Source organism: Protopterus annectens, chromosome 13.part0 (assembly GCF_019279795.1).
Source record: "Protopterus annectens isolate FY-2018-M chromosome 13.part0, PAN1.0, whole genome shotgun sequence".
In the NCBI taxonomy this organism is placed as follows: Eukaryota; Metazoa; Chordata; order Ceratodontiformes; family Protopteridae; genus Protopterus; species Protopterus annectens.
Window position 1 is genome coordinate 36,829,554 of NC_056747.1, and position 12,922 is coordinate 36,842,475.

Sequence of the window (12,922 nt, forward strand, 5' to 3'; positions counted from 1 at the left end):
CCCATGCAAACCAGTGCAACTATGGGCAAACATTTTGGAAATTATAAAAAAAAAAATTAAACTGCTATTTTTACGTTTTACATTACAATTGGGTTTATAGTCTGTGGGGGCATGTGTGGTGTTGTGTTCCTTGACATTTCTGCGGACTCGCTCGTGGGAGTTTACTTTCAGGACTCTTCTGGAAGCGTGTCCCTTTGCAGAACTCGGCATTCGTACACGCCCCCTACTTTCCTACATGGACCGTGTTAGCCTAGGGTGTGATTCAGCATGCCCTCATGAATATGCATGGCATGCTGACGTCATACCGTTAGACTGCAGCCTCCGTGTAAGATATATTAACTCTTACACGGAGGTTTCGTGAATCCTGCCCGTTGTTCCATCAATCCAGTTTTAAAGTTAAACCATTTGAAAATGTAGGGCTATTCAAAGTATTTTTATTATTTTTAACATGTATAGGTTTTTATGTGCATGTATCTATATTTTATATATGTTTGTTACACATAGATATTTATGTACTTTTACCTTTAATAAGGTTTTTTATATTGAATGTCAGTCAAGGTTTAATTGTTTTATTGGTAGTTGGTTACACCTTTTAATTTCACTATTTAAAGGCATGTTTAATACACTTTAATTCAGTTCTGAGGAAGTCTGTGTAATTTAAGCGATGAAAGTGCTTAACTGGGAATATAGAATTTGAGCTTTAAAGTTTTGTTCATTTTTTGAAGCTGTAATATTGCTATTGGACTTGTTATTGCTGCTCCCTACAGGATTTTGTGTATTTTTGGTTTGTTATATAGCCCTGATTCCAGTTCTTGTTTCTAACAACCGATGTGTCTAAATAACTCTGCCACATTCTCTTTGAAGATTTATAGTCATTGTAAGTGAATTTTTAAGACATCTTTTGAAGGTCTGCAAAATAAAAGAAAAATCAAATTCATCCTCACTAATGAATTCCTGGGGATTTCTTTTGAAAGTGATAATTTCTGAACTCAATAACTCATAAAGCTTACATGGTTGTATTTTTAGTCTGTAGGTGTCTTTTTTTAGTGTGGATTTGGTCATTTCAGATCACTCATGTCAAAAATGTTGATGTTCGCTGTTAAACTTGCTTTGGTTTTCTATACTGATGTATTATCAGCCCGAGGAGTTTGTTTTGCTGTTTTGAAACATTCAGCTATGAACTTCACAGTACTTAAAACCATTGTTATGAAAGTTGTATACCATGACTTTGTTGAGGAAATTCCTCTCAGTAACCTTTCTTCTGTTGTTTCCGTTACAGGCAAGACAAATTGAAAGTACACATGAGAAAACACACAGGAGAAAAACCGTACTTGTGCCAACAGTGTGGGGCTGCTTTTGCTCACAACTACGACTTGAAGAATCACATGCGTGTGCACACAGGGCTGCGTCCTTACCAGTGTGACAGCTGTTTCAAGACTTTTGTCCGCTCAGACCATTTACACAGGCACCTTAAGAAAGATGGCTGTAATGGTATCCCTTCCAGAAGAGGGCGTAAGCCACGCATGAGGGATGCCAGCAACTTGACAGGTCCAGCAGCAAGTGTAGAGGATGGAAATTTCATAGAGGGGGCTGTGATGCCAGCAGCCAGGGAGACCCTGAAAAATGGCCAAGAAATGCACTTTGAAGATACTTCTAACTATGAAAACTCAGAGAGATTGTGTGTGGAGGATAAAAAAGGACTGTCTTAAACCAAAAACAGTACAAAATCAGGGTGTCACAAAACCTAATTAGCATTTTCCTTCACTTTTCACTGACTTCATGCCCCCAGTTATCTCTGTGTAGTGCATGAACCTGTTAGTATGACTAATGGATTCATGTTTCAAGTTTCATGTTAACATCATCATCAGGAGGTTCATTGCATGAAATGATAGCATAGCCATGTCCGGTATATTTGTTCCCTCCTGTTGTCCGCAGTAGGTGTCATGTTCACGCTCTCTCCCTTTTTCAGGCAAGAAATATGAGGGCTGCTGTTGTAAACATGTTTTAAATGCTGGGGAGATGTGTGAAGCTGACTGAACCTAAAAGTCTACCACACCTGTGCTCCCCCATCATAGTCAGTGTATGTTTAGAAGGATTGTAGTCGGCTTCTAAGTTCTGCCATTCTAGTGTGATACACAAGCCTTACTGTATATTACATAGCATGGTAGGTTAAGAAGTTTTCTGTCAGAATACTAAGAGCTCACATGTACCTTTCTCTCGAAGAGTCAAAGCTAGCCATAATAACTATAAAAAGAAAAGGTATTGTGTGAGTGTTACAAGGCAACTGTCACACAACATATTTTTGGGTGTTTTGCAAGTACGCACAACACTGTTAGCATGTCATTTAGCCAAAACCTGGAAAATCAGCTCAGGCTTTGGGATCGTAGGGGAGTTGAGCACACAAAAATGAGATTAATTTCATTCACTTGAATCATATTCTTATCACTCAAGATAGTCCCATTGAAAGGGATTGTGTAGCATGACAGGTTAAACAACACGCCTAAAATCCTGATCCTGCAAGAGATAAAGGACTCTGATGGGAAGAAGTTGCACTTCTGGTTCCCAGTTTGGAAGTCTAACCACTAGATTACACTAAGAGAGAATATATTTATTTTGGGATCGAGGAGGATGTTTATATAGTCATTGTTTAAGAACATTCTGGCTAGCTTGTATAGCAAAGGGGATATGATGGGAATTGTAGTTCAGTCCCATAATGGGGAATGGATACGTAGCACCTTATGATAACACATATGTGCTTTTTTTTTTTTAGCTAGAGCACAACAGCAGTAAAAAACCTTGAAAATGTTCTATATGCCCTTTTTTGTGTGTTGGCATCTATTCTGTACAAGGCTATGCAAAAATAAAGTAGTTTGAATATCCCAAATTACTACACACACACTCACACATGCACACACAGACACTTTTGTCATTTGAATGTAATTTAAATTTTAGGGATAGATTACAAACCTTAACTAAGGAGTGTATTTTGAGACTGTAATGAATCGGTCTGTTGCCTGTGTCCTTCATATCACAGACATCAGCTGAAGGGACCAGAGTTTCAAACGTTTACTGCGTTGAATGAGCAATAAATGCAATGTCTTAGCACTTTGAGAAAAAAAAAAAAAGAAAACCATTAAGAAACGGGTACTGCCAAGTCACTTTTTTCTCTTTTCTTCTCCTCCTTTGACTGTTTACGTGCCTGATGTAGATGTGGCCAGCCAGCCATACCTTATTTAACTTTTTGTTTTGTAAAAAAGAACCCAGACAGAAGACTGAGTGAGGAGTTGTTGCTAATTTGGTTTTGTGACCAGACCAGAGTACCTTCGGAGCTGATTGCACTTAATAACGGAAGCTTGAATTTAGGCAGGAATCATCTTGTATTTTTCTCTTGTCATTGCTAAGATTTTTTTTCCTTGGTTCTGTTTATTTTTTAAATGTGTTAACCCTGGTGACTTTTGCAGCAGGATAATTGAATTCTTCCACAGAACGGTGTGTTTCATTCCACTACTGTGTCCCCACACTGTGTCAACTGCCTGTGCATTTACATTCTTAGCACTAGATTGTCTATTACAGTCAGATCATTGCTTAAAAAAGACTATTTTGTATTTAAATCCTGCATAGAGGTGGGGTTGTAAATGTTTTGGGCATGTGGGTATGTTTTTTATTGATTTTTTTCTTTTATTCAGTTTATACCTGTGGCAAGTAGAACTGTCAGTCTACTTAAAAAAAAAAAAAAAAAAAAAACTTTACACAGGACTGTTCTTGTAGCCTGTGGGGTTGTTCTGTGTTTGGAAGTTTGTGTGTAGAGAGGAGCAGGTTCTTAAGTTAAGTTGGTATTATTCATTTGGTAGTAGACATCAGACAGTGAAATACCATCTCTGGCAAACTTGTGTTACCTTTCAGTGTACCAACAAACTTCTCTCACAACTGCCACACAAAACAGGTTCTTACAAAGCAAACAACACCATTTTCCAAAACAAATAGCAGAATTACTGCTTTCAGATATAATAACCATTGTGGAAAAAGCAAGTCGTGATCTGCATATAACCAGGCAGTTACTGTACATGCAAGAGCTAGTGCAAACTTGTACATATATAGTTACTTGAGTTTGTATTTTAGTATTTTAACCTACAGCTGTGGTACCTCCTTTTGATCTTCCTTTCCTACAACCAGAAATGTACGTTCCAGGAAAATAGCACTTGGTAGGGGTTGAGAAGGCATGTGAAATTGTGTGTGTGTGTGTGTATATATATATATATATATATATATATATATATATATATATATACACACACACACACACACACACACACACACACACACACACACATATATATATTATTTTGTCATTTCATAATGCCAGTTGATGTGGGGGAGCAGTAGGCATATACAGAGATGAACATATTTTGTATTGTAGTAGAACTTGGCGTAAAGTGATTGTATGTCTGTATTTTATTGTGCAGCACGTTTCTTTTTTGCCTCGTGCTGTCTTTAGACTGTGATTTAGCGATGTGCAGACTTGTGTCATTCTGTGACCCTCTGTTGCACTATAGAGTGAGGTCTTTAGAACAAGATTAGCCAGTGTGTATGGTAGCTGGGAGTAATCTTTTTTTTTTTCCTCTTATTTTCCCGGTTCTGAACTTTACATATAGTCAGTATTTTGATGTCCTACGATTCTCCGCCTATTACAGGACATAAAGCATCATTGTTATTCCCCGAAGGTACCTTTATACATTCACACCATGTTCTACTACAGATAAGTCAGGCCATCACAAGGCTCAGAATTTAGTCTCTCCCCTCTCAACAGAGGAATAAAGTGTTTAGGCCTTATATTATGTAATGTTACATAGAAGATGACTGTTTCGTCCATTATCTCATTACACAAAGTAGCCTTCTCCCTGAAGCAATGGAGGTAGTACTTAGGTGCCATCAACATGTTTTTATGTTTGACAGAGGGGATGTGTATTCCAGTCAATATTTTATTGCTTATTGTTGCCCTCTTTGACACAGCATAGCATGTAATATTGACATAAAACTGTTGTACTTCATTGGTGTTCTATGGATGACAGTTCTAGCCGATTGCAGGGCTCAGTGTTTCAACCCTTTTATAATGTTCTGCAAGGAAGTACAGGCTTCATTCAGTCCATTACAAAGTTCTGAAATATATACCCTTTGTCTTACCTTCATCAAGGGGCACAGTGAGTATGCCCCCTACAGAAAAGCTGCATACAACACTGCAACTTCCTGTCACCCAGTTAGAGTCTTTTGTATTTAGAGGTAGGCATTTTCATTTTTCTAGGGTATATGGACACTGAAGCATGGCAAGGGAAGTAAAAACACGCACTTTTTATAACAAATGCAGAAATAAAATGACAGGGTAAGCACTTTCATGGTTTTACATCCTTTCATCAGACCATGATATACTACTAGTTCCATTGCTACTTATTTTTCTAGGGTAAACTTTTTGCGAAACATTACTTAACACTTCCCCAACCTGATAACCTGATCTTTTCCTGTAATGAGGAATTATAGTGGCACAGTTTTAAGGTTAGTGCTGTTTAGCCTTTTACTTTGTTCAATGGAAACCATGGTGACGCAGAAATGACAGAAGTAGCACATTTACGATTCCCTCACAACTACAAGAAGCACCCCACAGGAGCACAAAACAAGGGTATGCACTATGTCTTGGGAGTTCTGTAGATACTTTGTGTAGGGTTCATTTGAATTTGTAGTCTGAACATTTTGAAATGCTTGTTCTGTCAACAACATTTCTGTTTTGTGATGACAACTGCTTCATTTGCAACAGTGCACAAATGAACAGTTAGGAAAGGTTTTTACACAAGCAGTTACCACAGCTTAACTTTTATGTTTTTATCTTTATTAGATTAATGGGGGGTGTTTGTGTGTGGGAGGGAGCATGTGGATATAGTGTGGGCTGGAGATGTTGGCTGAGGTTCGAATTTCACTGGAAGCAACGCTTTATCACTAGCCATTAATTTTGCACTAGATGGTTATCCTCACAGATTTGGGGATTTGATTGCACCTTCACCACTACACTTTGTTGCCTTAACTGCTTAAAATTTCAGTAGGGCAACTTATTTTTATTATTATTATTATTATTACTTTGGTTGAATAACCATAAAGAAAAGGAGTGTAAAACAGTGGTATTTTATTAATGTTATAATTAATGATAATGTGGATGTGATAAAGCATTGCTAGTGTCACTGGTGTCCTGTTGGATTTTAGGAGGCAGAACATTTAACTTGTAAAATATAAGAACAGTGTCATTTTAGTGAATGTTGGTGTAGGCTGTTTCACTGTAACATCACTTGTGTAAATGGGAAATGTGAAGCAGTGTTGCTTAGTGTTGTTTGTGTGGTTTTGAAGCTGCCTCCCATTAGTACTGTGAAAGAGAGCTCTTGGCTGATTAGCCAGAGTTCTCTGCTCTGCTCTACAGTCCATGTGTGTCAGATATTGCTTTTCCGTTGAAGGGTAGGGGTGTCTCAGCACATTACCCTCAGAGCATTCATGCACCAATGTGATAACCACAAATATGTGATTCCTCATGTCCTCTCCAAAGACCCAAGAAATAGCACTGTATGTATGGGAGAAGGCTTGCTGATTGTAGCATCTGTAAAATTCAGAACCTGGGAACAAAAATGATGATTTCACTATTGATTTAAAGTAGTAAATGGTTTTCATGTAGTTCATGGAAGTTGTTTCTTTGAAAGAACACATTTGAGATGCTAGACACCTTCAGAAATGCTTATCTCTGGAGTAACCATGTAGAACTAATTTTGGGTTGGGTGGTGTGGGTAGTTAATGGCCTAGTGCCCTAAACCTGCAGTTTTCAATATGAAATGCACTTTACTAGCTTTATGGAAGTGGCTGCTGGTCTTTTCTTCACTTGCTCTTTTTAGATTTTAACAGTTTTAAAGTTGAAAAGGAAATGTTGCCAGGATTTTCTCAAGACTGTTCTGAGAAGGATGTTTTGTGCTTTTGAAGCTATATGTATGTATACACCAACCCACCTACCCACACACATATGTATGTATTGGGTACAGATAGATTACATCAGACAAACATTCTAACTTCTAGGTTGGCATTTTTTGAAATTGCTAATCACTGAGTGATCACTACCTGACATCAAGATAATCCATAGTAGCTTACCATATCTGGTCCAACATTTTCACATTCTCTACATTGCTGATTTCACAAACATATGAGACATTACAGAATGGTGGTGCAGCAGATAGCGTTGCCACCTCACAGCAATAGGTTCTCCGGTTCGATCCTCAGCAGGGGTGCCTTCTGTGCGGAGTCTGCATGTCCTCCCTGTGGTCGCATGGGTTTCCTCCAGGGGCTTCAGTTTCCTCCCACATCCTAAAGACAATGCTGTAGGTGGATTGGACACTCTAAATTGGCCCTAGGCACGAGTGCATACATGTGTGTGCCTTCTGTGGAAGGTTGGGCAACTCCTCGACACCGCAAAACTCCACTGCCAATCATAAGTGGACAGGTGATCCGCTGTGACGACCCCTAACTGGGAAAAGCCGAAAGAAGAAGAAGGAGACATTACAGAATGATTGACTTGCACCCAGGCTGATAAAACTCCAAAAGTTTTTGCTGTAACATAATGGCAAGTGCAGGAGATGAAAGGATTTTTTTTGATTCATCAGTCCTGGAGAGTTAAAACACAGTAAGCTGGAAGTGAAAAAAAAGTACCTCCATGGTTGGACATGTTGGCAGAGCCAACTTTGTATGCATATTTCTGGGTGGAGGATGATTTCCTGGTTCCATTACATGCTGAACCTTTATTTGTATTGAATTTCATAGCTTTAAAATCTGTGATAAATGTTTATTTTTTTCAGTAGATTTATTTAGCTATGTCATGCCATCAGCTGCAAGCTACTAATGACAGTCCAAACCATTTTTACACCATCTAGAATCAATCTGTGATAAATGTTTAATTTTTTCAGCAGATTTATTTAGCTATGTCATGCCATCAGCTGCAAACTACTAATGACAGTCCAAACCATTTTTACACCATCTGGAATAAATCTGTGATAAATGTTTAATTTTTTCAGCAGATTTATTTAGCCATGTCATGCCATCAGCTGCAAGCTACTAATGACAGTCCAAACCATTTTTACACCTTCTGGAACAGACTGCCACCTACACTTGTTTAGAACTCCTGCCTTGATGTATTGTTTTAAGCAGTGTGCCCTGTCACCTTGGAATGTGTTCTAGAATGCATTTGGTCATTTTTGTTTAGCTGTGCGATCAGTATAACCTAGCAAGTTGCAGGACAGTAGTATGAATGCTTTTCTAGGCGACTATAGCAGTTGAAGCTGCAGATACTTACAGCTCTTCTCTGAAGACGTTGTGTATGTGAGTGTGTGTCTATGTACATTTAGATTTTCCATTGAAACCAGGGAAACTACTTTCTTTGTAACAGCGTTCTCTGGCTATATTTGTTACTTTCATGGTAGTTTTCTTACTTTTAAGTCATTGAATGTGATCATTCCTAACTGAGGAGGGACTTGTAAAACTGAGACAAAGAGTTTTTTATAGTTTTACACATACTCTCACTTACACTACAAGTACATAATCGCATTCATTTAATCAACCACAATGTCAGATGCAGCTGCTGACCGGATGGGCATTACTGCAGTAATCAATAACTCTGCTGGGCCAATCACACCGTACAGCAGCCTGTGGCCATGGCATCCTCTTCACCCCATCATAGTTATGGCATTGATCATGCCTTGTCCACTAGCTCAGCTTTTGTACTTTTGCTTTCTTAGTTCCATTGCGCTGTTCTTGATTTAAGATGCTGTCGTTATTCTAGCTTTCTCTTGTGTTATTACCATTTTCATCCACTTCCCCCTTTCCCAGCCTTTTTGCTTAGTTTTGTTACCTTTTTAAGGGAACAAAATGTCTGAATTTGAGGAAAAATCTGATTAAACTCTCAAGAAGGGTACATTAGGTAGAATTTAGCTTTGCAGGCACAGAAGTTCAAAAAATAAGAAAAAAGTGTTTTCATAATGTGTGGAATATCCCAGCAGTAATGTGCTCATGATTTCCAAACATAGTATCTGTATTTTATAATTGTGACATTAAAAAATATTGCAGGTAGCTTCCACATTTGTAAAATTTCTGCAGGTTTTCAAAATTTTCCTAGTATAGGCTCCTTCTGCCTTAAAGTGCGACCTAAATCCCAGTTAAGGCCATCTTGCATTAAAATGTCACAGGAAGATTGCATTGTGGAACAGTTGTATATAGATCCCCTTTGCATAACTTTGGTAATTGTAAATATCACGTATTAGATATGTGCAAGAATTATATAGATGACCACTGAATAATTTATTTAGTTAAACAAAATCTCAACAAAAGGCCCTGTAAAGGCCTGTGTGTTTTGTATGGTGCAGAGTGTTGTTAACTGTGAACCTGTGTAAGTGCACGTGTTAATGTTGGCCAGATTAACCAGGAACCTGCACTACTGTCAGTAAAATAAAGTAATGCAAAAATAGTGACTTGGGCAGCTTTTTGATTTGTTAATTTTTTTCATCCATGAAATGAACAAGTTTCATGGTATTTTAGACCCTCTAATGTCCAAAAATCATATTTTCCCAGCATTGTGGTGTAGAAATGGAAAGTATACTTGTGTTCTGACATTTTTTGACCTAGTTAAAAAGCAAACCTGGGTAGTTGAACATTATCTGTGAAAAAGGGCAGATCATACCAAGTGCTGTTGCCCCACATAGACTGCGTGAGAGTGCGGTCTGTGTGCCAGTGCGTGGAAGCAGTAATGCAAGGGGTAAGGAACTGGACATACAGTCTTCCTCCATGCCAGTGCTGACAGTAAAACACTGCAAGTTGAACTATATGGCATGTTTAGGTCACAGCCTAGTCTTCCTTGGATTTAAGTACTGAGTAGCTGCCGAGCAACTTTTTCTCTTCATTAAAATTATATTTTTAAGGGGATTCAGCATGTAGTTGCAGAATAAAGATGGGCTTGACTGCCTTACACAGTATAGAGAAATAAAATGCATTAAAAAAAAAAATCTTAACCGCATTTCAATCTTTATCAAGTAAAAAACAGCAACAAAGAAGCACCCAAATCTCAAACTGGAAAACAAAAACTAAAAGATACTAATGGCCAGTAAGGCTGCCACGGTTAACGCACTCTTTAGTAAATAAATAAAATGGAACAAAGGCTAAGCGCTCTCACATAATAAACGCTTCATCAGATCCATATAAACATAAGTAAAACAATACAAGTCCTTACAATCATTAGAACAACCAATCACAGAAGCAATCATTTAACACATCCAATCAAATTACAGATTCAATTTGTGCCATTTAAGGGATGGTTTTAAATGGACATTAGCATTAATGCCTGGATATTTGTCATCTATAGTCTTAATATCCATTGTAGTTCTGCCTGCTCTAAACGATTATTAATATTACCTCCCCAAATATTGTCATTCACATGCTGTAACACCTTAAAGGTAAAACTATGGCCCGTGGCCTCACTAATATGTTTAGCTAAGGCATTTGGATCTTTTTTGGATGAGATATTCTGCTTGTTACTGGCATGATAACAGCTTCCGTATTTTCTTCCTGTCCACCTCACAGATGACTGTATCTGCGGTCTGATACATTTCATAACTTCTTTCGTGCCAGTTATATGCTGGTGATATTTTCTAAAGCAATGTCAAAAAGTTTTAGTGTTTCTGCTTTGGCTACATTGCTGTATACATACTCGTATCGTTGTGGAAACTTCATGAGATGCTTTCAACCCTGTAGCCAAAGCAGAAACATTGCAATAAACAGCTGTACATGAATCAGCGTACTGAGTGAACAAAATGTTCCATTTAAAGATAAATCCATATTTTGCCTTTGTTCCATTTTTTGTCAGGCTTTCCATTGTGGTCCTATTTTTGAGCTATAACATAAGAAGCACCAAAGCACATTTGTGTGCAAGCGTGAGTGAGTGAGTGAGTGAGTGAGTGAGTGAGTGAGTGAGTGAGTGAGTGAGTGAGTGAGTGAGTGAGTGAGTGAGTGAGCAGTTTCCAAAGGCATTTATTATCCTCAATTGTTTGTGTGCCTTTCATATCAGTGATTAGCAATTCTTGCACATTAAACTTTAGCTCTCAATTTTTCTGCTGAAGAATAAATGTCAAAACCAAAAATAATGGTAGTACAAAGGCACAAAAATGGGATAGATTTTTAAATATTGCTGTAATTCATGTAACAAAAAAAAACAGTAAAACAACAGGGTGCATCAAGATACATTTTCTAAACAATAAGGATTCTGAAATTGTAATGTCTGGCATTATTGACAAACTGTAACCCTCAATGATATATACCTTACGAAAGGGATTTATCTGGAACAATTGAGAGGAATGACTAGCGTCAGACAGTGGGTATGAAACAGCAGAGACTCCTGCTTTAAATACCTGTGTAAAACCATATTTCAAACAGTGACAGGTTTCCCTTTTCCAGTTGTCAAACAAATAGCAGATTCACAAGTGTGTGTGTGTGTGTGTGTGTGTGTGTGTGTGTGTGTGTGTGTGTGTGTGTGTGTGTGTAGGGGGTGCTTATTATATTAAACAGAAAAGCAGTGACCATTTTCATCTTGGTAAAATGAACAGGGTTTAATGTTCATGTCAGATGTGTTTCTGCTGTGAAACATATCAGGGAACCAGTGTGTATGAACTGCTGAATTGGACATTGGGAATGCATTGCACTATTACTTAACTGTGGGTGGAGAAATAAGTCAAATCTCTTAATAGATGAGTTGCACCTTCTGTGAGTTGCATATTTATGCACTTCTTGTGTTCTTTATAATTTCTAGACAGTTGCACTTTGCCACACACTTTCCCCTCCATAATATAGAAGAGGGCATATAGACAGAATTTATAACTTATACAGTCATGGAAAAAGATAAATTAAAGACGTTGTTTTGTCACAGATAGCAGCATAACTGAGTGAGTGATCCAAGTCTGCTGCTACCAGTCTTTAGTATTTGGAGTGTGAACTCTTTCTCCTGGACATGAATTAAAAGCCACAGAGGACTTGACAAAACGCAAGAAATATTTGATGGTGTGTGAAAAATTGACCTGATTTGTTTTATTTTACTTGTGATTTAAATTTTGCACAAATGTCAGCTTTTGGGAAAGGTTTGGTAGTTTTTGTAATTGTTCTTTGTTCTTTTCCATTTAATTTCTTTTATTCTTGGGAAGCATTTTTTTGAAAGTAGTAAATTCAAATGAGTAGAACTGCTCCCTTAAACTCGCAAACTCTTATTTTACAGCTGACAAGGCCTTTTTAATGACTCTGGTGTGGGCACTATTTATTCAGAGTTTTTATGTTTAGCTTAGCATCACAATTGATTATGTTTGTACTTTTTTTTTTAATGGGCTATGCACAGTTCATAGTCAGTCCATCGCCAACGAAGAGGGTTGGTGAATGTATTAGGTACCAAAAAGTACTACACCAGTCCTGTTATTAGAATGTCTCAAGAACCCTTGTAGGACTAAAATATAATTAAAACTAAAATACACTTGTGTGATATTTTAGATTTGTTTTCAAATTACAATATTTATTTTTAAATGTCTTGGCATTGTTTACAGTCTGTAATTACTGAATTTTATTTGTAGCCTTCCTGAACAGCAAATTCTGTTTTCTTTCTTTCAAATTTGTAGCTGGTAATCTTGTTATGAGAAGACAACCCAGTCTCACAAAAGAAGATGTGTACTTCTTCTTTTGATTAATAATATGTATGTACATATATATATTTTAGTGGTGGGGTGAGGTAGGCTGGTCATTAAGCTAAGTACCAAGGGTCTCAAAAACCAGCCTAGTAGTAGAAATTGGTCATATAAGGAAAGACGCACTTGGTGCTGTGTGTGCT

The 12,922-nt window shown here is 37.6% G+C and overlaps 1 protein-coding gene across 1 annotated transcript in view; it reads left to right on the top strand.

Moving 5' to 3' along the window:
• Positions 1-7,369, top strand: part of ZBTB7A (zinc finger and BTB domain containing 7A) — a 540,652-nt gene extending 533,283 nt beyond the window's left edge. The window contains exon 3 of the mRNA XM_044090603.1: positions 1,280-7,369. Within this exon, the coding sequence (XP_043946538.1) occupies positions 1,280-1,709 (430 nt within the window). The 3' untranslated portion in view covers positions 1,710-7,369. The remainder of the gene's footprint in view (positions 1-1,279) is intronic.
• The last annotated feature ends 5,553 nt before the right edge of the window (positions 7,370-12,922 follow it).